Source organism: Alosa pseudoharengus, unplaced genomic scaffold (assembly GCF_046254945.1).
Source record: "Alosa pseudoharengus isolate Yale_2024_CS ecotype anadromous, Long Island Sound unplaced genomic scaffold, YU_APseudo_1.1 YU_APseudo_1.1_scf_15, whole genome shotgun sequence".
Classification (NCBI taxonomy): Eukaryota; Metazoa; Chordata; class Actinopteri; order Clupeiformes; family Clupeidae; genus Alosa; species Alosa pseudoharengus.
In genome coordinates, this window is record NW_027468620.1 from 15,495,483 (window position 1) to 15,522,331 (window position 26,849).

A 26,849-nucleotide genomic window follows, 5' to 3' on the forward strand; every position below is an offset into this window, starting at 1 on the left:
CCAGTTGTTGGGTTAAATTTAGTAACCCAATTTGCTTGGTTAAGATAACCCAATGCTGTGTTGGACCACATTTTACTCAGCGGCTGGGTTGAAAACAACCCAGTTTGGGTTGTTTTCAACCCAGCATTTTTTAGAGTGCAGGAAGGCCTAGGGTATCCTACATCAGATGGCCTAAAGATTAGGCTCTTCTGCATAGCATTAAGTGATTGGCATGCAGTAATTTGAACACTGACCTTGATCTAGCCTACTTTGGCTATTTAAAGGAACCATATGTAAGATTGTGGTGAAAACTGGTACTACAATCACTTTCAAATTACTGTAGAGCGGTGTATTCCCTTCCCCTCCACTCTGACTGGCAGAGCTGGCAACCCGGATGCCGAAACACTACTGACTTAGTGATTAGTAGATAGGTGGAGGGTGGTGCATCAGGCCAAAACACAACATGACAACATCAACATCAGTTGAGGGCTGCAACTTCACTTTTTAAATGACAATCCTGGCCGGACTACTGTTGTCAGTAATATAAGTATTTGAAATGAACATGATTTCTTAATGTCTAGTGATCAGGGCCATTTTATGATTAATTGAAATACATTTCTTACACACACAAACTACTATTTTACCGACTACAAAAAATAATAATTATGTAGGAAGTTTAGAAGTTTAAAACCCAGAATTGACCAAAAGTGCACCAAATGCAACACAAATGACTCAATACACTTGGAGGAGGCCAGTGTCCTTTCTTTTTCCAGATATTTTAGGATTTGGATATCGTTTTAGTATCGAGTATCAAGATATTTATGGCAGGTATTGTATCAAAGTCAAAATTTTGGTATCGTGACAACACTATGACAGAGCCACTCCATTTTCTAGATGTCGAGGATAGGCTCTACCACCAACAGGTGATGCTGCTTAATGTCATATTAGAAGAGCACATTATCAAGCTCTAGTATGGAGGCAAGCACACATACCAAATCCAGTGTTACTATAGCCTAAGTAAAATGTTTTTTACTTGTCGGTTGTTGCTGACGGTAGATGCAGTTCACAGTTGAAGGTTATCTGTCAGCACCCTCAAATTAGGTAAGAGGGGTGGTTTACCAACTTTTCCTCAAATTTGCCGTCACAAGTTCTCTTCTGTGAAGCTGCTCTCCTCTAATATAAAGGATGGCTTAAAAATCTCAGCAGGTAGGTTCAATGTGTGAACCACAAATGGTCACACTGGACGATGGGACACTAGCCTAGGCTACCCCTGATATGGGCATAAAAAAAAACAAATCAAGAGATTTCCCTGCCTTTCATGAATGTTATAATGTTCAGTTTGAACAGTTGTTCTAGACAACTCTAAAAATGTGCTTGTCACTTGTCAAATGTGCTTCCAGTGACTGAGGACACAAACAGGAAATTACTTGACAAACCAATCATATCCAACTTGTTTTCCACACCCTGTCGAATCATCCAATCGCCGAACACACTTTTTAGTGAGCTCACTGTTTTACGTCGGTCAAGCGTAGCTTGGGCTGCTGTTGTAGGTGACTTATCTCCCTCTCTGAATTCAAGGTAGATATGCTGAATGTGTGTGCTGGCTGACCAGTGTTAGATACAATTCAGAGGTCACTGTTTTAAATCTTGCAATATTTGACGATCATAGACAGACACAGGTATGTTCGGATGCGTTCAAGACATGTGCTCGTGAATGTGTTTCTTCCGCTCAGCGTATAGACTTTCAGTTCTTTTCCTTTGACATATTGCTCGCTCGCTAGGTGGTCGGCTAGCATTCTGACATGGAGCAATGTTATTGATAGATAGAATCTGCCCGGCTAGGCTAAACTGCCATAAGTTGTGAATCATAAATGTAAAACGTTTTTTCACTCTTATTTTTAGTTTGCCTGCCTCTTCAACTCTGCTGTAACTTAGCAAAACACGTTAACGTTAGCCTATAATGTTGCTTTTTTGCAGATGATTTGGAAACATCTAGCTGCTATCGTTGGACTGACCACCTAGTTAACGTTAACGTTATAACTGCCCATCAAACGCAACGGTGCAGAGAAAACACTTTTGCTTTTGGTTTCACGTTAACGTCAACGTTAGTAGTGGTGGGATAAGAATTGCGGTAGCACTAACGTTAACGGTAACGTGTATTACGTTAGCTTGTTGGGTGGCTGGCTAGGTCACGATAATGGATAACGTTAACGTTAGCTGCTAGTTGTCAAAGGCGCCACATCTAGCCTGATCAGTAGTATATCGGCACTTTCGCTAGTCCTACAATGTCTTGTGTTTGGTGTTTACTGGATTGAGGGTCGCCATCACCTGGCAGCCATAAATTGTTTTTCGTGAGATGAATTCGCTGCGTGACGTGGGATGCCCCATCTGTCAGGCTGTTTTAGTCACGTTGGCTCGCTTTCAGTGTTGCTGCTCAGCGGTTTGTATTTTCACGTTTATTCAGCACATCCTTGCTTTATCACTTCAGTTTAGCCGTGACTCGACTGCATTTTTCTCAAGGGTTAAGGCAGTGTAAGTCACAGGGGATTTCGGGGAAGGGGCGGTTTTCTGAGCTGAAAACTGAGTTTCTTTTTTTTTTACAGTTAGTGAGTCATCCCTTCCCCTTGATTCAGTACTTTGGAATGCGTTTTCACCACACTTTTTCTCTCACAGACATAAAAACATGAAAGACTAGTGTGGCCTGGATTGTGAAGACATGGGAGGCACCATTTTCACTTGGACCTAGGCTGTTTTACAGTCTTTCTTGCTTAGCCCACGGTGTCATTATTACCCCTACAAAATCTAGTGAAACAAAAACACACTCTTTTTCTTACTGACAGTTGTGTTAGCCCCTGCATACAAGGTCGTGTGTGCAGAGCTATTTCTGTAGGAAGGCTTAGCTAAGGGGATTTATCTTTTTGTAATTTCCGCTATGAAATGATCCACCTCTGCCAGTATTTAATTCCTTGGGTTAATTTCATGAGTAGCCCTGCTGAGGACACATACATTAAGGATGACCACCAAGTGCTGTTCCAAAATGGCACCACTCAAACTGTTCCAAATGGAATATAATCTTTTAATGCTCACACCTGGAATTCTTTGTTGTTTAGGGTCGAAGGTGAAGATGTCTGGAGATATACCCCTCAATATCAACATCAAGGAGCCCCGCTGGGACCAGGGCACCTTTATGGGCCGGGCCCAGCACTTCTTCATGGTGACGGACCCCAGGAACGTGCTGCTGTCCGGCGCGGTGTTAGAGGATGCACGCGTCACTGTAGAGAACTACAGGTCAGTTTGGGAAGAGAAACTTGTTTAGTGTGCAGCAGCAGAGCCACTGCTGAAAGGGGAACATGTGGTTGTGCAGAACTAACTAATGTAGCTCATCAATGGATGGAAAGATGGTTTCTACACTAAAGTTTTATAGGGAACAGGAACAGGGTACCAGATTGAACAGGAACAGAACCAGATTACTTTGGAAAGCCATAAGTAGGATAGAAATGGGGTAAAGTTACCCTGGGAAGTTAGAGGTCAGTGATTGATGCAGGGCAAATAAACATTTAAAGATGCCAATTGGTTGGCATGGGGGAGGGCCTTATAGTTACCAATGGGTGCTGCTGTTAAGTGGGTGGGTGTTTACAAAATATGAGTCATTGTTGTTTTGGGGTTTGTGTGTGTGGCTGGTGGGCTGTATAGATTGCCATATATAGAATATAGAGTACCATACATGTAGAGTTACTGTTGGTAAATGGGAGTGGGATGGCTAGATTGATTTTAGGATTGATTGATTGCATTATATTTGTCTAGTCATTGTTAAATGTTCAAAATATGGCTAGAGCAGTAGGCTTTGTCATTCATGACTCTTTCTAAATGTTGATGTATAATCCTTAATTTTAAATGCCAGCTTGTGTTGTGGATGTGTGGGAAGCTGGTACTTTAATTAGCTCCACAGGGCAGCAGCTGTTTCCCTGTACTCTTTGCTCCATAACAGAGGCCGGCTAAGGGAAACATAGTCCGGATTCCTTTTTTCACTTTTGTGATGATTTGCAGTGGGTGAAGAAATACATTGAATAGGAATCATGAAAATTCTGTTAAAAGCTGTTAGATGTTTTGTGCTGTTTTCTAGTGTGTACATTCATTTATTTACATACGGTATGTATAAGTTAATTTATTGACAACCTTGAGCCATTGCCATTTGTCTCAGCGTGTATGGACCATGGACTTTAGATCTGTCAGGAAGACCACTTCAGGTGTGTGTGTGTGTGTGTGTGTGTGTGTGTGTGTGTGTGTGTGTGTGTGTGTGTGTGTGTGTGTGTGTGTGTGTGTGTGTGTGTGTGTGTGTGTGTGTGTGTGTGTGTGTGTGTGTGTGTGTGTGTGTGTGTGTGTGTGTGTGTGTGTGTGTGTGTGTGTGTGTGTGTGTGTGTGCACAGACAAGGTATTGTGAGACCTGGACTGACAGAGGATGAGCTCTGGAGAGCCAAGTACGTCTACGACTCGGCTTTCCACCCCGACACTGGTGAGAAGATGATTCTGGTTGGACGCATGTCTGCCCAGGTGCCCATGAACATGACCATCACTGGCTGCATGCTCACCTTCTACAGGTAAATATCTCACCTTCTACAGGTGAAAACCCTTTAATCACAACTCCCATGGGTGTGGCATTAAGATTTTAGCGTAAATAATAGTGTGTAGGAGGAATCCTCAAAGACCCTCAAATTCAAAGGAGCCTTCTTAAGCATCTGTGGGCACCAAACAGTAAGAATTACTAAAGATGAAATGCCTTGTGTCTTTATTAGCCCCAATGTATGGGTAAAAACAAAATGACAACATAATCACAACAATCACATACTGTACCCACATTTATGTTGTCCTGCATGCGGTCTGATCACTTCTCACCTGCATCCTACTATTGGTGCCCACCCTTGGTTGACCTGACTGTGAGGTCAAAAGCCATATGGCCGGTTAAACCAGAAAACACGCCAACAGGAAGCCTCTTAAGCTTAATGGTGCACGATGGTCACGGCCCATTGGTCTGACGGCCTCATGCTCTATAGGTCATGGCTGCTTCATTTCAGTCTATTTATGGCAACGTTTTGGACAGTATATCAGACAGACTCTAGTCTGAGTCTGAAATGTAACTTGAGACTGTGGTATTGATCAAGATGTCTAACAAGGAACCTTTGACCTTGCTGTTGCCCTTCAAATCCTGTGTGGTATATGGGTTTTTCACAGGCGGGTTGCAGGGCTGCAGGATTTGATAGAAATTCTAGAGGTGTTTTAATCCACATGTTTTCTGTTTTACTGTCTCCCCTCCCCCCTCTTTCCTGTTGAATCCTATTATTTCTTCACCTCTCTGTCTTCTGTCCATCTCCGCTCTTTCTGTCCCACTCCATATTTGTCTCTTCGCTCTGCAGGACAACGCCAGCAGTGGTCTTCTGGCAGTGGGTCAACCAGTCCTTCAACGCCGTGGTCAACTACACCAACCGCAGTGGCGACGTTCCCCTGACAGTGAAGTAGGGCGACTTGCGTCTCTTCCTCCTTTCCTCCTCCTCTTCCTCCTCTACCTCTGTCCTGTGCCGCTGTCCTGAGCTGCAGCTCTCACTCCTGTCCTCTACCATCGTGTGTTGCGGTATAGCCTAAACGCACGTTTCCTTGCTACCTCAGCACGACCTTTGACCTGGGCTACTGCACGCTCATCCCGGGTGCTGGAGATGGCTTCCACCACACCCCTGCAGATGACCGTAGATATGACATAAAATGCATGTTCCCTGTTCTGGACTTCAGGGGCCGTATTCACAAAGAATTTTAAGGCTAAAAGTAGCTCCTAACTGGCGAATTTATGAGCAACTCCTAAAAATAATGGGCGTGTTACTCCTAACTTTAGGACTCCTAATTTTTTTCACTAAAAGTAATTCACAAAGCATTTTAAAAGTAAAAGTAGCACCTAAGTCTGGGACAGCTTAAAAGAAGTCGAGAGGACTCCTAACTCACTAAGACCTATTCACAAACCCTTTTTGTGGCATTTCATGTCTCGATGTTTTGAAATGCGTATGCGGCTACAGGAGCTTCCAATCGCGAGGGAACAAGTTTGCATTGTAGGCAAAAAAGGGATGCAATAACGCCACCAACAACAACCAAAACTACTCATTGTCAACATGTAAATTAAATGTAACGTTTCATTGTGAATCAAATTAAAATGTTCTCCTCTTTGCAAACGTGGGCATAGGCTATGGTGACAGGTTCATTTAATAATGTTGCAAAGATACTGCATCAATCCGCATGTTTCATTAGGCTACTAGGCTATTTGTTTTGCCTTACTCTTTATTCATTTAGGCTAGGCCTTTTTATTCAGTTCAGTTTATTCATCATCTTCCGTCCTTCGCACTACCTGTGTAGTGCACACATTCTCAAACCTGTCACCTGTCACTCAATTCCTGCGTTACAATCATCAGCCAATCAAGGTGGTCACTCTCATGCATGAGTAATGACGTCATCCATAGCAACGAAGGCTCACTCTTAGTTTAGGAGTTGTCATTTTTCCTTACTAAAAGTAGGTCTGAAAGGCTTTGTGAATAACTTTTAAGAGAAAACTCCTAGCTAAAATCTTTTAGTGTGATTTAGGAGTACTCCTAGTGGTAAGATAAAAGGCTTTGTGAATACGGCCCCTGATCTGGAAAGCTGGCTTGTGGGGGGTGTTCAGCTGAAGTTGTGTACATGAATAGCTGATCATAAATCAGTCCATTTGATATCCCAGTGACTGATGCCAATATGATTTTGCCTGTTGTGCTGCATTGTGATGCTTTTTTATCCCAGTGACTGATGCCAATATGATTTTGCCTGTTGTGCTGCATTGTGATGCTTTTTTTTTAAAAGTATGACATCTAAAGGGAAAATGTATGAAATTAATGAAAAATTTGTCATTTTATGTATAAAATGAGAATGCGTGGCAATTGAATATGGCCTGCTTGAGATCAACAGTGAGTGTGACATGGCATTATCTGTTTCAAAAGCTGCTGAGCTCTTGTATTCTGTGAAAGGCTGGAATGCTGCTCCGCCTGTTAGCTGGCTAGCTAGGCCCAGAGAGGCACTGCAGGACCGCTTGGGGAACCATGTGCAGTATGTGTGGGGTAATTATGAAGCCGGTGAGAAGAATGGGTGGAGTATTGTGGGATGTGACCATGTGCTCTGTCTCTGGTTCATTCTGCAGTCAGTTGGGTGCAGCCTACGTCAGCGCCACGACTGGAGCAGTCGTCACAGCACTGGGCCTGAAGTCTCTCGCTAAGGTACTGTACGACCTTAAACACACACACACACACACACAGAAATGTACAAAGCATGAAGCAAAGCCTTTAACCCTTAGAACCCGATTGACGCAAAGTGCGTCAAAAAACACACCCTTCCTTCTCTGTTACATTGCTCCGGAACTGTTTATCGCAGCGAGATGAAACCTTTATTGCATGACAGAGCAGGAGTGGGGCTTTCCAAAGAGACTACACACTTGTCTGTATGATCAAGTATGAAAATGTAAAAAAATCATTAAATTAAATCAAATTGCATCATATTTACAGTCTATACTTCTCTGCATTCACCTGCGCACCCATTACTCTCGTTTGAATTACTCGTGAACCCGTGATCACATCGATATGGCAAGCATATCAGATGAAAGAGGGGACACAGGGCTATCCATTGATACCAAGTACATCATTCTGGGTTATACAACAGACGAAGTGACAGCAAAATAATAACTTCATATAGCTGGACTTACCCCACGTTTTTGTCTGTTCTTGTGGCAAAGCATGTTTATAATCTAACGCTATCGTGTGTTTCTCTATGGCAAAGCATGTTCATAATCCGGTTTTGAGATCCTAGCAAATTCCTGCATAGCATCCAATTCAAGGCTCACATTGCATTGTCATGGCAATCCAGCAAAAAGTTGAGAATCATTATGAGTGCATAGGCACGCAGGCTAACACACAACCTCGGGTCAAGTCAGGTCAGATCAGTTCGTGTCACAGATATGGAGCGCAGAAAGGTCATTTTTCATCACTAAATAAAAAATGGCATTTATTTCCATAAATCACACACCACATATTTCTGTAAATTGCTCAGCCCCAGAGTATCCCTCCAACATGGCAATTATATTGCCCGATTCAGGACAGTCTGCCCTACACACACATAAAATGCATGTAGAGCTATGAGCTTGCTGTGGTGAGATACATGTCGAAATATAAGAATTTTTATAATACGCTTTTTATATTTTAATTCTTTAAAAATCTAAATAAAATCAGTGCTAGTACTAATACATGGAATGTTGTCTCATGGCCTGACATCTTACTAAGGTACCACAAGCATATACTCATCCAGAGATGCGCAGCACAAACCATTCTGCTAGGTGTCACATGGTCCACCAAGTAACCTTTTGTAGCAGACACGAGACACACAGTCATAACAAGGCTATGACTATGAGTGTCTTCTGTGAGTCATTATTTCATGTGGGCACCGTTCTCACATGCTGGCACACACGTCTTGTGAACCAATAGCCGGGCTTCTGTTTCTTGGCCGCAGTTTTATCTGCTAGCTGTACCCCAAGTCCCCCAACAGTCAAACTGTGTGGCCAAAAGAAAAAAAAAGCCGGGTAAAATTAATGCTGTTATTTGTCCACAAATTACAAAAGAGAGTTCTAGGGAGGTTAAATTGTGGCCATTGAAGTTGCATTTTGCAGTAGAGTTACTGTTTGTGCTGTGTATCAGATGGGCATAATTGTTAGTGGCTTTAGAGGAATTATTTTCACACCAATTGATGTATGTGATGGCAGCATAGTATTTTGGTGCCATGTCTGGCCATGTTGGTGCCAAGCACTGCCTATGGTGTTAAATCCTACACTCTTGAGTGAATGCATGGATTAACTTTATTAATCCCCAAAGGGTAAACAACCCTGCTACCATGGACAACACACAGCAACAACACAAAGACAAGTACAGTAGAATGCACAACATATAACAATAAATAAATAGATAATGGCACCAGGTATAGACACAGAGAAAGTGCAATAGCTACTACAACATCACTGAAAGGATGTGCAAAATGCAATGTACATGCTATGCTATGCCACCCTTGGTCCATATTACTACAGCAATCTGTCGATACAGCAATACAATTGGCTACAATAATCATTGGATGGTAAAGACCAGTTTTTGCTCTCGGAGCTCTTTGATGAGGCCAATATGCTGTGATTCATCTCTGTGAATGTAGTGTGAAGTCACTCTAAGCACGAGAGGCCTGATCACTTGCTTGTAGTGTGCTTTATCCCGCCGCTATAAGAAAACCTGGTTTTATTGCCTACAGATGGCCTGCTATGCACATTGGCCTTTAGATGGGTCAAGCATATTGAACATAATAGTTTGTGTGGTTGTTTAGCTTCAGACACCTGATAGTGTAACATGTAAGTTTATGCAAAATAAATCCTGTGAAGTGTATGAATGCTCTGCAAACAGAATATAACAAACATGGTAGTACTGTATTCCCAGGAGCCTATAAATACTGATAGATTGCGCTACATGTTACTGTGGAATAGCTGAGCCCATGTACAGTAAATGTCTCTTGTGTTAAATAACTGTTATCTGCAAATGTCTATGTGCCAAATTCCTTGTGGGAAAATGCCCGACTGACATACTTTAGATTATTTTTACATGGAAGGCTCGAGACTCAAGTTTGTGTAGACAAGAAAAAAAATAAGTGTAAATAATTGAACTACACAAGTGGACTTGCTTGCTAAATGCCAAAGTGATCTGTCACTGCTAATCTAGCCAGACCTTGATTGATTGCAGTGGACATGATTGCAGTTGACTTGAGTGCCTTGTAGGTTTGAACCCCCATTTCTCTTCTCCTCTCTTCAGCATCTGCCTGCCATCATGAGTCGCTTTGTGCCCTTCGCTGCTGTCGCCGCGGCCAACTGCATCAACATCCCCTTCATGAGACAGAGGTGAGTCATCGCAAATAATCCCCCCTAATGTCACTCCTCCACAAACAGCGTCTGTGAAGATCATTCATGTCTCCATCATGTCATGCAGTCAGTAATTCAACACAATAATGGTAGTGGTGGTAATGATGATCGTGCAAATGATCAAAATACTAAAATGATGGTGTGGAAGAATGTGTAGGCAGTCATCTGCCTACATCTGGTCATCTCAAGGCAATATTTAGATGACTGTTTAGTTTTCCTGCTATTTTCGCTGAATGGTAGAGTAGTAGTACTAGAGATGAGAGGAAGATGTATAGTGGCTCAAAGAGTACAATGTGTAATAGAGTAAGAAAAAGAAGAGTCAAAGTTCACCAACAGTTCATTTTTTGTAACTATTGCCCTTGTATGCTTTTACATACTATTGTTCATTGCTTTTGTTTATGTAATGCACATTGGATTACCCTTGTGTATGAAATGTGCTTTATAAATAAACTTGCCTTGCCTTACGTAAAAGAATAATGAAAGGCACTCTAGAACCGAACAGTATAACAGTGCTGGTGGGATGGCATAAGCCATGAGGTGCATGTACTGTATAAGTAAGTATATATACTCTTTTGATCCCGTGAGGGAAATTTGGTCTCTGCATTTACCCCAATCCGTGAATTAGTGAAACAGACACAGCACACAGTGAACACACGGTGAGGTGAAGCACACACTAATCCCGACGTAGTGAGCTGCCTGCTACAGTGGCGCTCGGGGAGCAGTGAGCGGTTAGGTGCCTTGCTCAAGGGCACTTCAGCCGTGGTCCTACTGGTCGGGGATCGAACCGGCAACCCTTCGGTTACAAGCCCGAAGCCCTAACCAGTAGGCCACGGCTGCCACCCCCCCGCCCCCACACACACAAAAAAAATGTGATATGCTGTGTGTTCCCACAGGGAGCTGAAGTACGGCATCCCCATCACCGACGAGGAGGGCAACCGGCTGGGCGAATCGACCAAGGCGGCCCAGCAGGCCATTGTGCAGGTGGTCGTGTCCCGGATTGGCATGGCCGTGCCAGCCATGGGTGAGCATGCCGTGCCCTCAGTTGGTCTCCAGTGTGGGCTGGGCTGTTATTGATGTATACAAGGACTTGGCCTACACCAGGCTTTGCAGTGTGTTGCTTGCAACAGAGGTATTTTAAGGACACAGTTTTATCACAGATGATTGTATGAGTGGGGCGCAGGGTGGGAGACTTTGGCTGCTCCATGTATCGCAGTCCACCATGCCATGGGGTTACAGAGGGAAACTAACTCTGCTGCTTCAATCCGTGAATTAGTGAAACACACTCAGCACACAGTGAACACACTAATCCTGGCGAAGTGAGCTGCCTGCAACAACAGCGGCGCTCGGGAAGCAGTGAGGGGTTAGGTGCCTTGCTCAAGGGCACTTCAGCCGTGCCTACTGGTCGGGGTTCGAACCGGCAACCCTCCGGTTACAAGTCCGAAGCGCTAACCAGCAGGCCACGACTGCCCCAAAGTATATTTAACATGGTGAAGGTGACTGATGGGTTGCTTTGTTTTTGCTGTCATTCCCTTTCTTTCTCATACTCTCTCTCTCTTACAGCTATCCCTCCTGTTATTATGAACGCACTGGAGAAGAAAGCCTTCATGAAGGTATTCAAAGACACTCACATACACATAATGACTTAATTCCACATGAAACAGTACCATTACATTACATTACTTTACATTTAGCAGACACTTCTTGACCAAAGTGACTTACATAATGTCAGCTATATTACAAGGGATCACATTGTCCCCGGAGCAACTTGGGGTTAAGTGCCTTTCAGGCTACTGCACGCTAGCCCAGCTCCTTAACCACTACACTACCACCGCCCACTACCACCATGGCAAAAGCCTTACATTATCAGCAACAGAAGTAATAGAATAGGCCTAGAAGGCATCACTGTTTTTGCAATGGTGAACATGGCACGTCTATCAGTGTTCCTTTAGGTATGAGGTATGCTATCTCTGGAATGTGGATTTAGAGTAGAATGTTGGAGATGCTGTTTACACTGTCTGTGGGTGGGGAATGGAATACCTGTGAATTCCTCAGGCAGAAAAGTGGATGTTTGTGTCTCTCTTACTTGCTCTCCCACGCTGTTCATCCTTAGTTCCCTGTCTTCAGCATCTCTCATCTCTTCCGTTTGTGTTTCCAGCGGTTCCCTGTGCTCAATGCTCCAGTCCAGGTTGGCTTGGTGGGATTCTGGTGAGTGTATGAGATTGAATGCACAGAGGTCAAGAAATGATACTCTAGCACTCCATATTTAGCTGACACCATTGATGATGATGATGATGATGATGATGAAAAATACTATTGAAAATGAAAAATGTATTTCTTGTTTTTCCCCACAGTTTGGTGTTTGCTACTCCTCTGTGCTGTGCACTATTCCCCCAGAAGAGGTATGTAAATGTAAATGCACTGTGCCGGTAGTACAATTTTATATTGTTTATACATTTGTTTAACAGGGACAGTGCACAGTAGTACGATATGGTCAATTTGGCATATAGTTGTTTTGATCAGTGTGTCCAGAGGTGTGTGGGTGCATTTATTTGTTTGAATTGTGTGTATCTGTGTCCAAGTGCTGTGTGTCTGACCTCTGTGTGTGTGTGTGTGTTTGTGTGTGTGTGTGTGTGTGCGTCTGTGTGTGTGTGTGCGCGCGCGTCTTTTGCAGCTCCATGAGTGTAAGCAGCCTAGAGGCGGACGTTCAGGAACGGATACGAAAGAGCAGCCCCCACATCTCTACCGTCTTCTTCAACAAGGGCCTGTAGACACCCCCCACCTCACCCCCCCGTCTCACTCCGTAGAGCACACCACACCCCCCCCCCCCCCTCCTTCCTCTGCAGACAACTCAAAAGGGTCCCATACAAATGTGTTCATACTTTGATATTTTGTACTTCAGTGTTAAGTTACCTCCTCTGGTCCTCAACTCCATACAAGGAAGAAAGATGCCCTACTATGCTGGAAGGATGTCATTAGGTCTGACTCAATGTAGGTTTTTTTTTTGTTTTCTTTATGGTTACAGAGATGATGAGTGGGGTCAAACATTGGTGTGGTTAGATGCTACCCATCTTTTAGATTTGGAATGAGTGAGTGGGTGTTTTGTGGTTGTAGGATGGGAAAGGTGGATATTTAATTGCTTATAACAATTTATCCGTTTGCAGCTGAGCTTTCCTTGCTGTATGTATTTATTTTCGTCTTGAGTTTTGCTGTTTTCCTTTAATGTCTATTTATTTAACTCGTTATGCTTTCTTTGAGTTGCTTCTTTATGTGTTTCACAGTGGTTGGTCAATCCTTTTATTGGTGATGCAGATCATTACCATTGTGTGTCATCTTGTCCTCTCCTTCTGTTACACATAATATATATATATTTTTTATCATATGGTGACAAGTATGAACTCATTGTGCAACTTACAGGTTGTAACTTTTTCGCTTGCTAGCTCGCTCACGCACGCACGCCCGTACACACACACACACACACACACACACACACACACACACACACACACAGCATGCTCTGTCCTGTGCTCACAGAAGTGCTCTTAAACTCCATGTCCTTTACACACACTCAGCAGCAGGTGCTGAATGGCTGTACAAGCCCACCTGTTTCTTCTCTCGTTCAGCATTTCTTGCCTCTGTTGGGTGTGTGGGTGGGTGAGCACAAGTCCCTCCCTTTAGCAAGTATACCCACATCCATTAAAAGCTGGTGAGAACCCACCAGCATCCTCAGGTCAGCCCACGACCAACTAAATGGGTTAGCCCCTGGGCATAATCTGACCCTTAGTGTCCCCTTGACTGTAAACATTAATGGTTTAATTTGTGATGTATAGCAAGTGTGTCTGACCGAGAATGTCTGGACTTGACTATCTAATGATTGTGGAGTGTGGTTACTGAATATTTATGGTGGCTAAATGTTTTATTCGAGTGATTTCGTACTATGTGGTACTTATGATCTGTATTCTCCCTTGCCCCACACCCACTGAATGCACCTCTCTGTGACACTTGACTTTCATTCACAAGCTTAGTTATTGTAGAGTGTGAGTTAGCAGAGCACATCGTGCAGCTAGCACAGTTTCTCTTCGGCGCATCGGCCCTGATGGACACAGGCAATAACACTGTTCCTAGCAGATATTAATAGTATATTGATAACACATTAACAGTAAGGACTAGTTTGTTTAACCAAGAGATGTTGAGATGTGCAGGGTTAAGCTGCCGCGCACCGCCAGCCAAACAGATCAAACTGTGTGCAGTGGTTATGTGATGTGCTTTTATGACGTGGCTATTTAATTGTCATCATCAACTATATACTATATCTTTAGCTTCACTTAAATGCAAAATCTGTCCTTGTATTTGGTAAGGAAAATAGTTTTCTGAACCTTAGTGCTCTATGTTTGTGGTGTACTGTTGAAGAAAAATGTAATGCACTACCTGTTGTATCCATTAGGTGGCGTCAGGCACAGCCATCCTAAACTCCTTTATAGATTTACTTCTGTGTGCAGTGGGTGCTTTGTATGTGTTAGTGCTCTAATATGGTGATGAGGGATTGTTTATCTGCGGATTTGTTTGGGCCTAAACTAGTGCACTCCTAGAAGCTCTTCTGCTGTACGTTTAAAATGCTCTGTTGGCTGTTTTTCTTTTTATCAACCGAAACTGGTGGAACCATTATGCAATGACCTATGATTGATATTTTAAAGAAAGGGCACTACCAGGCCCCATTTGTGCAAACTGTTGTTGGTTGATATGTTACACACAGGTATACACAGCATCTTCTTCCGGTTTGTGTGGCCTGCTGTTGGACGGGCTCTGGCTTGTAGACCACATATCTGTGGGAGATGATGAAAATGTGATCCAGAGGACGTCTCGATGTGCAGATCAGTAACATACAGTGCCCAGCTGTTACCATGTATCTCCATCTTATATTTGAGGAAATCACTTGTCATTTCAAAGGCCGTGGTGGAGGGGTCTTATTGTCCCTGAATTAAGACTTGCACTAAGACCATGACCTACTACAAGTAGACAAACTGCAGTACATGAGAAGGCTGCTATCTTGTTCAAAAAATGTAATGCAATATCGTTCATGTTTCTGTAATGTATTTAAGAGTGGTGTTTAACATGCTATATCAATATATCTTTCTCATCTTGTTGCACTTGTCTCACACTCACCACTTTGTTTTTTCATCTGCCGTTTTTCATGTAAACTGGCATCTGACATTTTAGAACAAAATCCGCCTTTCAGAAATATGTTGAATATATATATATATATTGAATGTTCAAGTATAGAGTCCTGAGGCTTCGAGTTTCTGTGCATTTTACAGTTCAAGAGGCCCAGCCAAAGATAATGTATGTGTAACCAATGACAAAACGTATAGCGGTGACAAACTACGTAAGCACAATGTGTCTTTGGGTGTGAGTTGCTCCAGCTTTAAGTCAGGTGTGGTTGTTAATGCATTAAGCTGCATAAGACAGGATTAAAGTACTCGCGCACATGAATGTCAGCACAACACCACTCACACGTCAGTCACTTAACGGTGCTCATTCATTCATGCGTTTTGTTTGTTTGCATTTTGTATTCATTTGGAAGATATGTTACATCTTCATGGGATGTATTTTCCCTGAACAATGAAATAAAGTATATTATACCAATTTTGAATTGTTTTATTTTCCCCCAGTGAAGTCATGCAGACATGAACAAATCTCCCACTACTACTAGAAATCCTGTGTATAATTGTAGCATAGAGAAAAACAATATTGTGGCACACATGACAACACAAATGTAAAACTCAATTTTATCGAAACGGTTTGAATACTACAGAAGTTTATAAATGAACACAACACTAACATAACCAGCAAAATATTACCCTGAGATGCACTTGTAACAGCTGTAAAGGATTAGTACAGTTAGCGCCTTTTGTAAGAAGTTTTAGCAAGGAAAGAATCACGCTTTGTACTGGAGGATTCAGATAAACATGGATTACTGGGCAGGGCTACTTAGCCTGTTATGACAACATGCATTAGTGCACACACACTTGAAGTGGTTTATCTCAGTTACCCACCATGGCAGGAGTTGGCAGCAGCATAAAGTTCACAGGCATGATTCCAAATGGCAATTGGCCTTTATTAATATGGGCAACAAGTATGTCTGAGTAGACCAAGTCATTGGGTCAATGTTGGGAAGAGCGTTGTGCGGTGTTGGAAATGGATGATATGGGTAAAATATAGTGATGTGTTTTTTGTGTCAATATTAAGGATCAAGATTTGAGTGATTTGATTGTCTCATAATTTTAGTCTACATAAATGAATGTTTTCATAAATATAAAAATATAACTTTGGTTTAACAAAAGTTTTAATAAATTAATAGTACACTTGTAATAGTATACTTGTGCTGACTTATACTCTACATGTTGACAACATAAACACACTGACTGTTTTCTTTCCTTCTCCTGCTGAGACTAGCTGACTAGTGGTACCACTGTTATAGGGCTCTTATAAGTAGTAGTACATGAATCATCAATTGATCAATTGGTCAATTGTACTAAAACGTACAACATGATTAAAGTCTTGCCGGTGCACGGTCCTTATATCCAGTCATCGGACTAATCAGAAAAGAAGCTCTGGGAGGCTGTATTTACTGAGGTCTGTTTTTATTGTTGAGTAGTAGTGATCACACACACCTGTCACACACCTGGCAACTGCGGTGGCGCCAGCGCGCTGAGGAGATGTGCCCAGCTGTGTCGGTTCTCAAACCTGCCCCCTCCTGCTGGAGTTTCCAGGCAAGCTATCATTATCACACAGCTGAGCGAGGCCCAACAGCACGCAGCGGCAGCAGCGCAGTCGCACAGGAGTGCAGGTCCAAGGAGGAAACAGCGCATGGTTGAGATTGGCTCATAAAATACAATCAAGTCTACGGGACAGGGAATCATGTGGTCGTGTCACCAATTGCCATTTAAGCCAAAAGGGAAACAGCAATGGGTGACAAACTGCATGACTGACTTCCTTTACTTAACAATACCTTAGTAAGTGCATATTTCAACATACAAGGGCAGTTGACACAGTAGATGACACAGTGGTTCCTTTGGCTTCATAACTTAACACATTTTATCATATGGTGTCAAAAGGTAGGACTTAAAGCAACACCAAAGAACTTTCCCTCTGTCGCACGCACGCTATTTGTTTATACAGCACCGGCTTTGCAAATAACAATGTCCACAGACAAGGTAGAATATGTTGCATGATTTATGAAAGTACAATGTATTGCGACATCAAACGCAAGTCAAATTTGTAGTTTCGTATGTCTCATTCCATCAAACTACAGATCCGCTACCCGATCTGGCAAACTTACATAGTGCGGTTATAGCCGATAGAGGGCTGCGAAGCGAATGCAGAAGTGCCGTTCACCCTGTTACAAGTTGATGAACTACTGAAACGATTTTGGAAACATTATTTTAAGGTACAAAAAACTCTTTGGTGTTGCTTTAAGCATGGAGGTAAACATCATGTGAAGATTAAATAATGTGCATATATACTGTGTCTTCTATGCAGTCACATACGTGGATCGCTGAGTGTATATTTTTCCTCCAAAATCAGATAAGAAAACTTTCCTTTATTAAACAGGTCAACTTAACTAAATTTGTTCATCCTAGCTATCTTGTTTTTTGTTCATAAATACTCCTGGGCTCCATACTTTACTCTATTTCTCGACCACAACTTTCTTAGCTGCCTCTAAGACAGAAGCAATGTCGACCTTATCCCCAAACTCCTTCTCCTGGTGTTCCAGAAGTATGCCCTGGGAAAGAGGAACAAAGTAAAACAAAAGCCTCAATCAGTACACACACAAATAAACATCAACAAAGCTTGACAATGACAATCATTTCAAATCATCTCCAGCACTTCCTGAGAGCACTTCTGCACTTCTGTTGCAATATTTGCTACTTTGGCTTTGCCTCCTAGCCAGGGTAAACAACATGGTGATGTGGTAACTGAAAAACCAGAAGGGAGGGTAGCCTGGCTCATACACATCTGAGCTAAATAGATTGCCATTGATAACTCAATATCCCAAATGACAATCAGAAGACAAAAGCAACACTTAGTAATAAGATCCCTCCAGGCATGGCACTTGGCTAGAACACTGGGGGAAGGATTGCTACTGGCTGAGCTGTAGTTACCTGCTTTCCTGATCCTATGACGTACACTCCACCCAAGATGAAGCCCTCTCCCTTCATGTTGCCCGTGTAACCCGCACTCCAGGCTCGCTTGAAGTTCTGCAACACCCCCAAACGCAACATGCCCATTCCACCCATCCTCCTCGACTCCTGGCCATAGAACGATTTCTGGGGGGGGGGGGGTGACAACACAAACAAATAGTAGCATACAGACAACACACACACATTCACTAACAGCAGAAAAAGTCATTAAAAGTATATGATATAAAAACACAACTAAGCAATAAGGACAGTAGAAGATAAAGAATATACTAAATAGACTAAAATACAAATTATACTAACTAACACTTAATCTAAATAAATTCTAAAAACAGTATCCACATAGTGGTGATTAATCAATCAAGAGGCGCTTGCAATGACTGAGGCAGGGACTGAGCCTGTGATTCTCTGTGCATAGTAAGGTAAGGAAAGGTGCTCTGTGTGAGTGAGTGTCACGGTAGTGGTCATGGTGATAGTGCAAATGAGTAAGTCCAACAGTGCAAGAATAAGTCTATATATCTATATATCTATATATATAACTATTTTAAGAAAAGGTATAAGTGTGGCCACAGTTCGGCTGTGGCATGGAGGGAGGGGTTATGCATATGTGCTAATGTGCTAATATAGCACGCAAACAGTGAGGCAGAAAGACAGTGGTAAAAAGTGGCTAGTGGACAGACAGTATCCAAACATGGAGGGGGGACATTGTCTCCCAGTCTGAGGGGTTGGATGGTGTTAAAAGCACTTGAGAAATCAAAGAACATGATGCTGTGAGCACTTTTCCCCTTGTCTAGGTGAGAATGTGTCCTGTGTAGAAGATAAGTGATGGCATCGTCCACGCCCACTTTCTCCTGGTATGCAAACTGTAACGGGTCTAGTGCATGGCGTACCTGGGGTCTGAGCATGCCTAAGACCAGTCGCTCAATTGTTTTCATCACATGTGATGTAAGAGCGACAGGTCTGTAGTCATTAAGCTCACTAGGGTGTGGCTTCTTAGGGACAGGGGTGAGACATGATGTCTTCCACAGTGTTGGAACTTGTCCAAGGCGTAGGCTCAAATTGAAGATGTGCTTCAGTGGCTCCCCCAGTTCAGCACAGGCCTTGAGTAGCCTTGGACACAGTCTGTCAGGCCCTGCCGCTTTATTGATGCACAGTTTTTTTAGTTGGGCTCTCACTTCATCTGCTGTGATGATGGGGGGTGTAAGGGGAGGGGAGGGGGAGGGGTGCATCTGGGATCTGTGTGTCTGATGGCTGTTGACTGAGGTCGTTGTCACCTCATTGTTCGTGATCACCATGTGGGGGAGGGGTGCAATATCCAGTGATGGTGGGGGTACGATAGCCTGTGATGAAGGTGAGTGTTGCACTGGTATTGAGGGGCTATGGGGGTGGGGGCTGGGGGATGACCACCTCCTTGATGTCCCTATCAAGGCTGCCAAAGTCGTGGACGCCTCAACAGGCACAGGCAAGGAGGCGTCAGGCGGGGGCAGGGCGTGAGGTGATGGTGGCTTAGGTCGTTGGGTGTCACCGGGATGCAGAGCTGGAGAGACTGGGAGGCTGGGAGGTGAGGGTAGGGCAGGCACGCAAACAAGAGCAGCGCCTGAGTCAGCTGGGGGTAGTGGACAGACCACCGCCATTGGAGCTGGAGCAGGGCAGTCAAACCTGTTGTAGAAGCGGTTCAACTGGTTCGCCCTGTCCAGATCCCCCTCCACAGAGCTGCTGCTCTTCTTCAGGCCAGTGATAATCTTCATGCCGTCCCATGCCTTCTTTTCCACCTTCCTTCTGTAGTCCTCCTTAACCTCCTTCAGCTTGACTTTGAGTTCCCCTTGCACGCGCCTCAACTCTGCCATGTCCCCCTCTCTGAACACCATCTTTTTCCTGTTAAGAAGGGTCTTGACATTGCTGGTTATCCAAGGCTTGTTGTTGGGAAAGCAGCGTACAGTTCTGGTGGGAACAACAATGTCCATACAGAAGTTCAGGTAGTTGTGCACCTCCTCTAAGTCCTCTCCATTCTGTAACACACTCCAGTCAGTGCACTCGAAGCAGTCTCTCAGAGCCTCATCCGCTTCAGGTGTCCACTTTCTGAAGGTGCGTGTAGCCTCTGTACTTTGGGCTTGTACATTGGCTGGAGATGAATGAGGTTGTGGTCTGACTTTCCCAGTGGGGGAAAGGGGTTTGCACTGTATGCATCCCTCACGTTTGCATACATGAGGTCTATTGTCCTGTTTTTCCTTGTAGGGCAGTCAACAAACTGGTAGAAATTTGTGAGTGTGGAATCCAGTGTTATGTGATTGAAGTCGCCAGAGATCACAAAAAAAGGCATCAGTGTGTTGGGTTTGAAGCCTTGCAATTGTGGAGTGGATGACGTCGCACACTGTATCCGACCGGGAGAGCTCGAGGTGGAACGTAAACACAGACAGCAATTGCGTGCGAGAACTCCCTCGGCATGTAGTACGGACGAACACATGAGCTGTGTTCGAAATGCTCCCTCCCTCCCTCACTCCCTCCCTCACTCCCTCCCTCACTCACTCACTCACTCACTCTTTAGTGTTTGCTACAGTATGTGGCTGATTCACTACATAGTGTCCGAGTGAACATTTTAAACACAGCTATACTGTACTCTGTGACTTCTCTTCCTTCCCTTTTCCTCAAAACTGATTTCTAGACTTTTCCTTTTCTTTTTTCATTTCCTTCTCTACTGCATAGTTTATACCACTAGCTCTCTTTGCACTCTTTTTGTTGTAAAAGGAGCTACATGAATGTAAACAATCATTATTTTTTGTGCTATGACTATACAATTTAATTTCAGGTCATGCATGAAATAGAAAGTTCTACAACATGCAATGGACTCGTATACCTTCTCATCCAGAAAGATGTCCCCAGCGAAGTGCGGTCTGAAGTCCTGGATCTCTGTGTCGATGTTCTCCTTCACAACGGCATAGAGAGGGACCCCGAGCTCTTCAAGCTGGGGCTTCAGAGAGGACAGCTCAGAGGCCTCCTAGCACACACACACACACACACACACACACACACACACACACACACACACACACACACACGTACACACACACACACACACACACACACACACACACACACACACACACACACGTACACACACACACACACACACACACACACACACACACACACACACACACACACACATGCGCACGCGCACACACACACACACACACGTACACACACACACGTACACACACACACACACACACACACACACCAGCTTATACTTAGGTTATACTTAGGCCTATGACAAGTACATACACAACCATGTCTAGAAAGATAAATTCATACTCATAGCTGATGAAAGTTAAGCACAAAACCAATAAAGAGGCAGAGGCCTAAAGTGAGATATTAATGGAGAGATCACATAAAAACTGTAATCACTGTACCTCTCTGCACAAAAATCATCCAGGTCGTCGAACAGCCATAACCACCGCACCAGACTTCTCCCACAGAGTTTTAGCCTTGAAGCTGGGAGAGTCTGACAGGGACAACACTTCCCAATTAGACAAGACAGTGTGGAGAGACAATGTAATATTTACAAGGAGTAATGTTTTCATTCAGTTCAGTTTATCCCCCAAAAGCACGACATTCAATGTAATTATACTAGGCCAAGCCTAAATTCTGCATGAAAGAAGCTGTTTGATCAGATGGAAGGTGCTACAAGAACAGATTAAAGATGACCTGATGACCTTTCTGAATTCTCGACATGGAGAAATGACATGTATTTGGGCAGGTTATTCCAATGACTCAGAGCTGACGGATAAGATCTCCTGTGTCTGTTTCTTAACAACAACAAAGCATGTGTTTACATCTCTCCTGCAGCAACTGTGTGAGACAATGCAGGCCGTCTGTGTGACAGCTCCAGGGGCTTTCATTACCATCTGTGGTGCTCTTCAGATCGGCATCCTCCAGGTACTCCAGAGAAGCCATCGGAGTGTTGGCCATCAGAAGGTCAGTGTTGGCGAGGATGATTCCGATAACGGCCGCACCTATTGCTCCCAATCCAACCGTCCACACACCCATAGCAAGCTGAGCCTCCTCCAGGCCAGCAGGTAAAGCTGTATAGCACAGGTATGAGCAGAGAGAAGAGAGTCAAAAAATTGAGAACACAAATAAACGCCACATCTACTCTCAAGTCTCATGATGTTCTGTTAAACAGGCACACAGATGCAGACTCTACCGCCTCCAAAGTGCTCTGGGTGTAAGCAGGGTTTGAGTGTGTGTTATTTTTCCGAGGGTCGAAACAGGCTTTGTACAGCTCTTCATGCTGGTCAATGGAGAAACACACAGACCCTGATGCAAGCAAGCACTCTGATTACTATCAAACACATGCAGCAGAAGCAACACCACGCAAACACGAGTCTCCTAAACGCCTTACAACAAAAAAAGCCTGCACTTTGTCTACACCAGCACATGTGTGTCACTATCAAGCCCAGTCCATAAAAACATAAACAAACAAAATCCATGTGAGGGTTTAAAGTACCTCTTCCTGAGTCATGGACTGGGCATTTATTGCTCTGGCCGTCTGGGGTTGCATTCAGCTCCCCGCAGGTGCACCCTGGAGGAGTTGCACGCAGCCTTGCAGACGAGGAGAAGGCCCGCAGCCCCCGAGCACTGACCCCATCACCAAACGCTCTCGGCCCAAGGTGGAGAAAGCGTCCTGGGACTTCCACCGGCCAGCCAGCTGGCAAAAGCCTCTTTATAGGCACCTGGACAACCTCCTGATCTGGCTTCTTCTGTGGAACGCCGAGGAGCTTGGCGAGGCTTTGAAGCGCAGGAGCAGCAGGCCTACGCATTGTTATTGGAGAGGGCAGAGCCAACTCTGATGCCGACTTGGTGGTCATTTTAGAGACGCTCTGCACAACCACAGGACCGCCATGGAGGTTGTGGATTCTTCTAGTCCACCAGGGCCCTGGGCGCTTGGACAGTACTGGTATGAGGGACATAGTGAGAGATGCCACAGAGGGGTTGGGGGTTTTACCCCACCTCTTTGAAAACTGAAATGTGTGTGTGTACCCTCAGCCCGTTCTGAAAAGAAGAGGAGAGAAAACTACCCTGAGTTGTGGTGCTCTGGGCTAACACTGCCACTGATGCAGGAACGGTCATAAAGATCACATCTTTCTTAGCAGAAGCAAAAGCGACACACACAAACGTGGTAAAGTTGTCCTCAAGGGACATTACAAAAGGTTATCTGGGGCTCTTTAGGAGTGAATGCCCTGTAATGCATGAGATCTTAAAAAAATACTCCTCAAACTGCAGTTTTCACTTTCAGGTTCCTTCTTGATTTCCTCCCCCTCGGATCGAACACTACACCCTACACTACACTTAGTGTCAGGGTACATGTTCAACCTATAGGCATGCTCACAGATTAGCATAAGCTTTACCAAATGGTTTAAACATACAGTGCATACTGTGTGTACAATGATACAATGTATAGAGAGACTAGAGTATGTTGAGTACATGTGCAGGATGTAAAAGTCTGTGGAAACTGGAAAGGACAATTTAGATATCATTAGCTTCACCGTCACACTATTAAGATACCAGTCCCACAAATAATCTTCAGCACAACCTACAACTAACACCAATACTGCACTTTTTAAATCAGTGGTCCACAAACTACGGCCCGCCATCTGATTTTGGGTGGCCCCCCAAATCATGTCCGTGGTATATAGCATCTGGCCCGCACGTGAGTATGACATCGTCAAACTATAACCTCCGTAATTTCCCCCATTCATTCTCTATGGCGAGTCTTAACAGTACACATGTAATACTCTTTTTGTCCACTGGTGGTTGTTTTGGCGCTGTTTTGCGTTTGCCATTGAAAACGGAATGAAATGTAGGCCTACCTGCAAACATGTAAGAGGCCTATGCTGACTGTATCAGTGCTCAAAGTATTCTAAAAGTTTATCAATTAATTGTTAATAATTAGCTAACTTCTATTCAAGTCATATTTCTGGGACTTTCTGGGATAATTATTTCTATTTTTTATACTCGTTCAAATGTTCATACAAATTCACAATTCACAAAGTTCTCATCAGTTGAGTGAAAGTTAGAATGGTGGTCATTTAAGATGTTTTTGCCAGCACATAAAACTCTCATAGTTTGAGTTATTTGAATTATTTGTAGGATATTACTTGTTCACAATATGAGCTGTGTATGCAAATACACAGAGTTCACACATTTTTAATAAAATATACTTTTGGGACTCCCTGCTAATACTTTTGGGAATGCTAAAGTCTTTTTATCAGTATTATTTCATTTGAGCCACATTTTACACTGATATGGCATGATGGCAACATAAACACAGCTAACAATGGTATTACATTGCAGTATATTAAATGTAATGGAATATTCAACTAAGATAGACTGCTGTTGTTCACAGCACTAAGCTATTTATGGTTACTGATACTCAGAGTCTCTGGCCCTCTCTTAGAGCCAGGCATAGTGAGCTGGCCCTCGGAAGAAAAAGTTTGGGGACCACTGTTTTAACAGTTTAACCCTCATGACCCGCCGGTGGGACGTTACCCCCTTCCCCCACCTCCCCCCAACATTCTAAATCAATTGTATGCACCATATTTCTATGTAGCATAGTAATGTTATACACCATTTCAAAGCTTTGACTCTTGGGAATCCAAAAATGACAACTTTTTTCATGTACAATCTGTATAGTGCTTTACATTCTCAGATTAATTTTATTATGTCTCAATTAAATTTGATCCAAAATGCCCCCCTCCCCCTCCTCCGCTTTTGGTGCTACCCTGACTTCTGGCTGCAGTGTAGCTGCAGCACCATAAGTAGATGCAACATATTGGGTACTGAAATATTCACAAGAATCCATAGAAATTGAATCTTCATGTTGTATTATCCAATATTAGTTGTACAGATGTATATAGTCTCTTATACACACTAATTGAACCAACAAAGAAAATGCAAAAATAGAGACTTTTTTGTAATTATTCCATATTTTGTGTAGTCAGTCTATATCAGAACACCTGACATACAATCATGTTCATGTTCATGTGCAGTAAGCATTTGAGTGTCAGTATGCATTTTGGATAACAAAAAGTCATATGGGGAGTTTCCATAGGCATTTTACAAAACGCATGAGCATACCTTGGCAAATAATGGTCTAAAGCACTCATATTTTCATTCTATATTGATCTACTTTTGCACACAGCCTCACAAGACCTGGTGCTAGGGCTCAGTTGTGTTTCTAAGGGATATCAAGTGACCCAGAGGGCTGAAATGTGGTCAGTTCAGAGATGCTTGTAATCCGGCAGAAAGAAAAAACTATATTCTAGCCTCTGTAACTCTGTGTGAGTACATCACACAGTTATGTTGACTGTTTCCTACGAAAACTAGAGGTTCTCAGCTTTCTATAGAGGTCCAACATTTGATGGTAGGCCCCAGAAGAGGTGGGAACAATGCCCTTGTAAATAGGCACAGTGCAATTTCAGGCAAAAACTTGAAATTTGTATTGAGAGCTATAATGAAACACCACCATTTAAAATGACGAAAGCAATTGATTGGTCACAACAAATTCCCCTTTGTCCACTTGCAGGCTTACATAACTGCTAGATTGAATCCCTTCCAAGAGGAGCAGTCCAAGCCATGCACGAGGGACAGTGAGACAAAGGCATAGCGTTATTTATTTTGGAATTATAGTCTATTCTTCATCATTTTTATATTCTATTCTTGTCATTTGATTTCTCTAACCACTGACGACATTTCTTAATTGTGTTTTTGTCTCACACCCACTCTCAACTGTAAACTGCCGTAACCGAAAGTTACCAGTCATTCTGACAGACTCAGCCTGTGTGACCAGTTTTAATCGCTCTGGTATTTCTAAACCACGATACTGTCAAATCCCTAGTGACAAACTAGGATAAGCCCTTCTACACAATTAGGATCGGTCAGCACCATAGACTATATATATATACAGTCTATGATAGGCACCAGCACAAACTGCGTAAACCCGAGTAAAATAACACTGGCCAAGCCATCGCAATGACGTTTGAAAGATAACGTTATCGGTACATCATCATTAGGGATAACAAAAGTCCTCAGTTCGGTCTGCATGCATGACATCAGCATAACGCAAATGTTTTCGTTGCACTGACATAGAACATCTGATAAAAGAGAAACATGATATTCATAAATGTCCTGCTTTGTAGGCATGACCCCTAGGTATGTACACAAACAGAAATGTTGCTACGTTCGTGTTAGCCTACAGTATTATTTCGTAAACATCTCCTAACGTTGACGTTAGCTGATGACAAATATGCTACCTACCCATTCTACAACATAAACAACACCGTGATGCGACAGTAACGTGCAGTGATATGGTTAACGAATTAACCGAATAATATTTACTATATTTAAATATAATATAATTGTCACTCACAGTTCTCCTTTAGCGACTGAAAGCTTCAAGTTCCCTGTACGTCTTTCCTAAGTAGTTCAAAGTCTGAATAATCGAGCCGCGCCACAGGAGAAATAATCGAAACAGAGATAGAATGAATGCATAGCAATGGTGGCTGATGTTGGTGACAGGTGTTTTTGCAGTCATTGATTCGTACGCCTAGTCAAACTAAACAATTGATGTGTAGGCCTACACACACAGCATGTTTAAATTGCGCAAAGTTAATACA

At 43.3% G+C, this 26,849-nt stretch overlaps 2 protein-coding genes across 4 annotated transcripts; one reads left to right on the forward strand and one right to left on the reverse strand.

Annotated features, from left to right (window-relative positions):
* The first annotated feature begins 1,479 nt into the window (after positions 1-1,479).
* Positions 1,480-13,347, forward strand: sfxn3 (sideroflexin 3). Of its 2 annotated transcripts, none has more exons than XM_076285717.1 (11): positions 1,480-1,557; positions 3,090-3,267; positions 4,407-4,577; positions 5,391-5,489; positions 7,184-7,259; positions 9,873-9,958; positions 10,873-11,000; positions 11,540-11,589; positions 12,135-12,184; positions 12,331-12,378; positions 12,651-13,347. In XM_076285717.1, the coding sequence occupies exons 2-11, from the start codon at positions 3,104-3,106 to the stop codon at positions 12,745-12,747; spliced, it is 969 nt and encodes a 322-aa protein (XP_076141832.1). In that variant the 5' UTR covers positions 1,480-1,557; positions 3,090-3,103; the 3' UTR covers positions 12,748-13,347. The 2 variants fall into 2 exon arrangements, with proteins under 2 accessions (XP_076141832.1, XP_076141831.1); XM_076285716.1 differs by having other exon boundaries at positions 1,523-1,658.
* Positions 13,348-16,600: 3,253 nt separating this feature from the next.
* LOC143124288 (peroxiredoxin-like 2A) lies at positions 16,601-26,694 on the reverse strand. Of its 2 annotated transcripts, none has more exons than XM_076285715.1 (6): positions 26,603-26,694; positions 22,077-22,256; positions 21,585-21,676; positions 21,029-21,169; positions 18,139-18,303; positions 16,601-17,759 (listed from the first exon to the last, which is right to left on the reverse strand). In XM_076285715.1, the coding sequence occupies exons 2-6, from the start codon at positions 22,219-22,221 to the stop codon at positions 17,664-17,666; spliced, it is 639 nt and encodes a 212-aa protein (XP_076141830.1). In that variant the 5' UTR covers positions 22,222-22,256; positions 26,603-26,694; the 3' UTR covers positions 16,601-17,663. The 2 variants fall into 2 exon arrangements, with proteins under 2 accessions (XP_076141830.1, XP_076141829.1); XM_076285714.1 differs by lacking the exon at positions 26,603-26,694 and adding an exon at positions 22,682-23,343.
* Between the last annotated feature and the right edge of the window lie 155 nt (positions 26,695-26,849).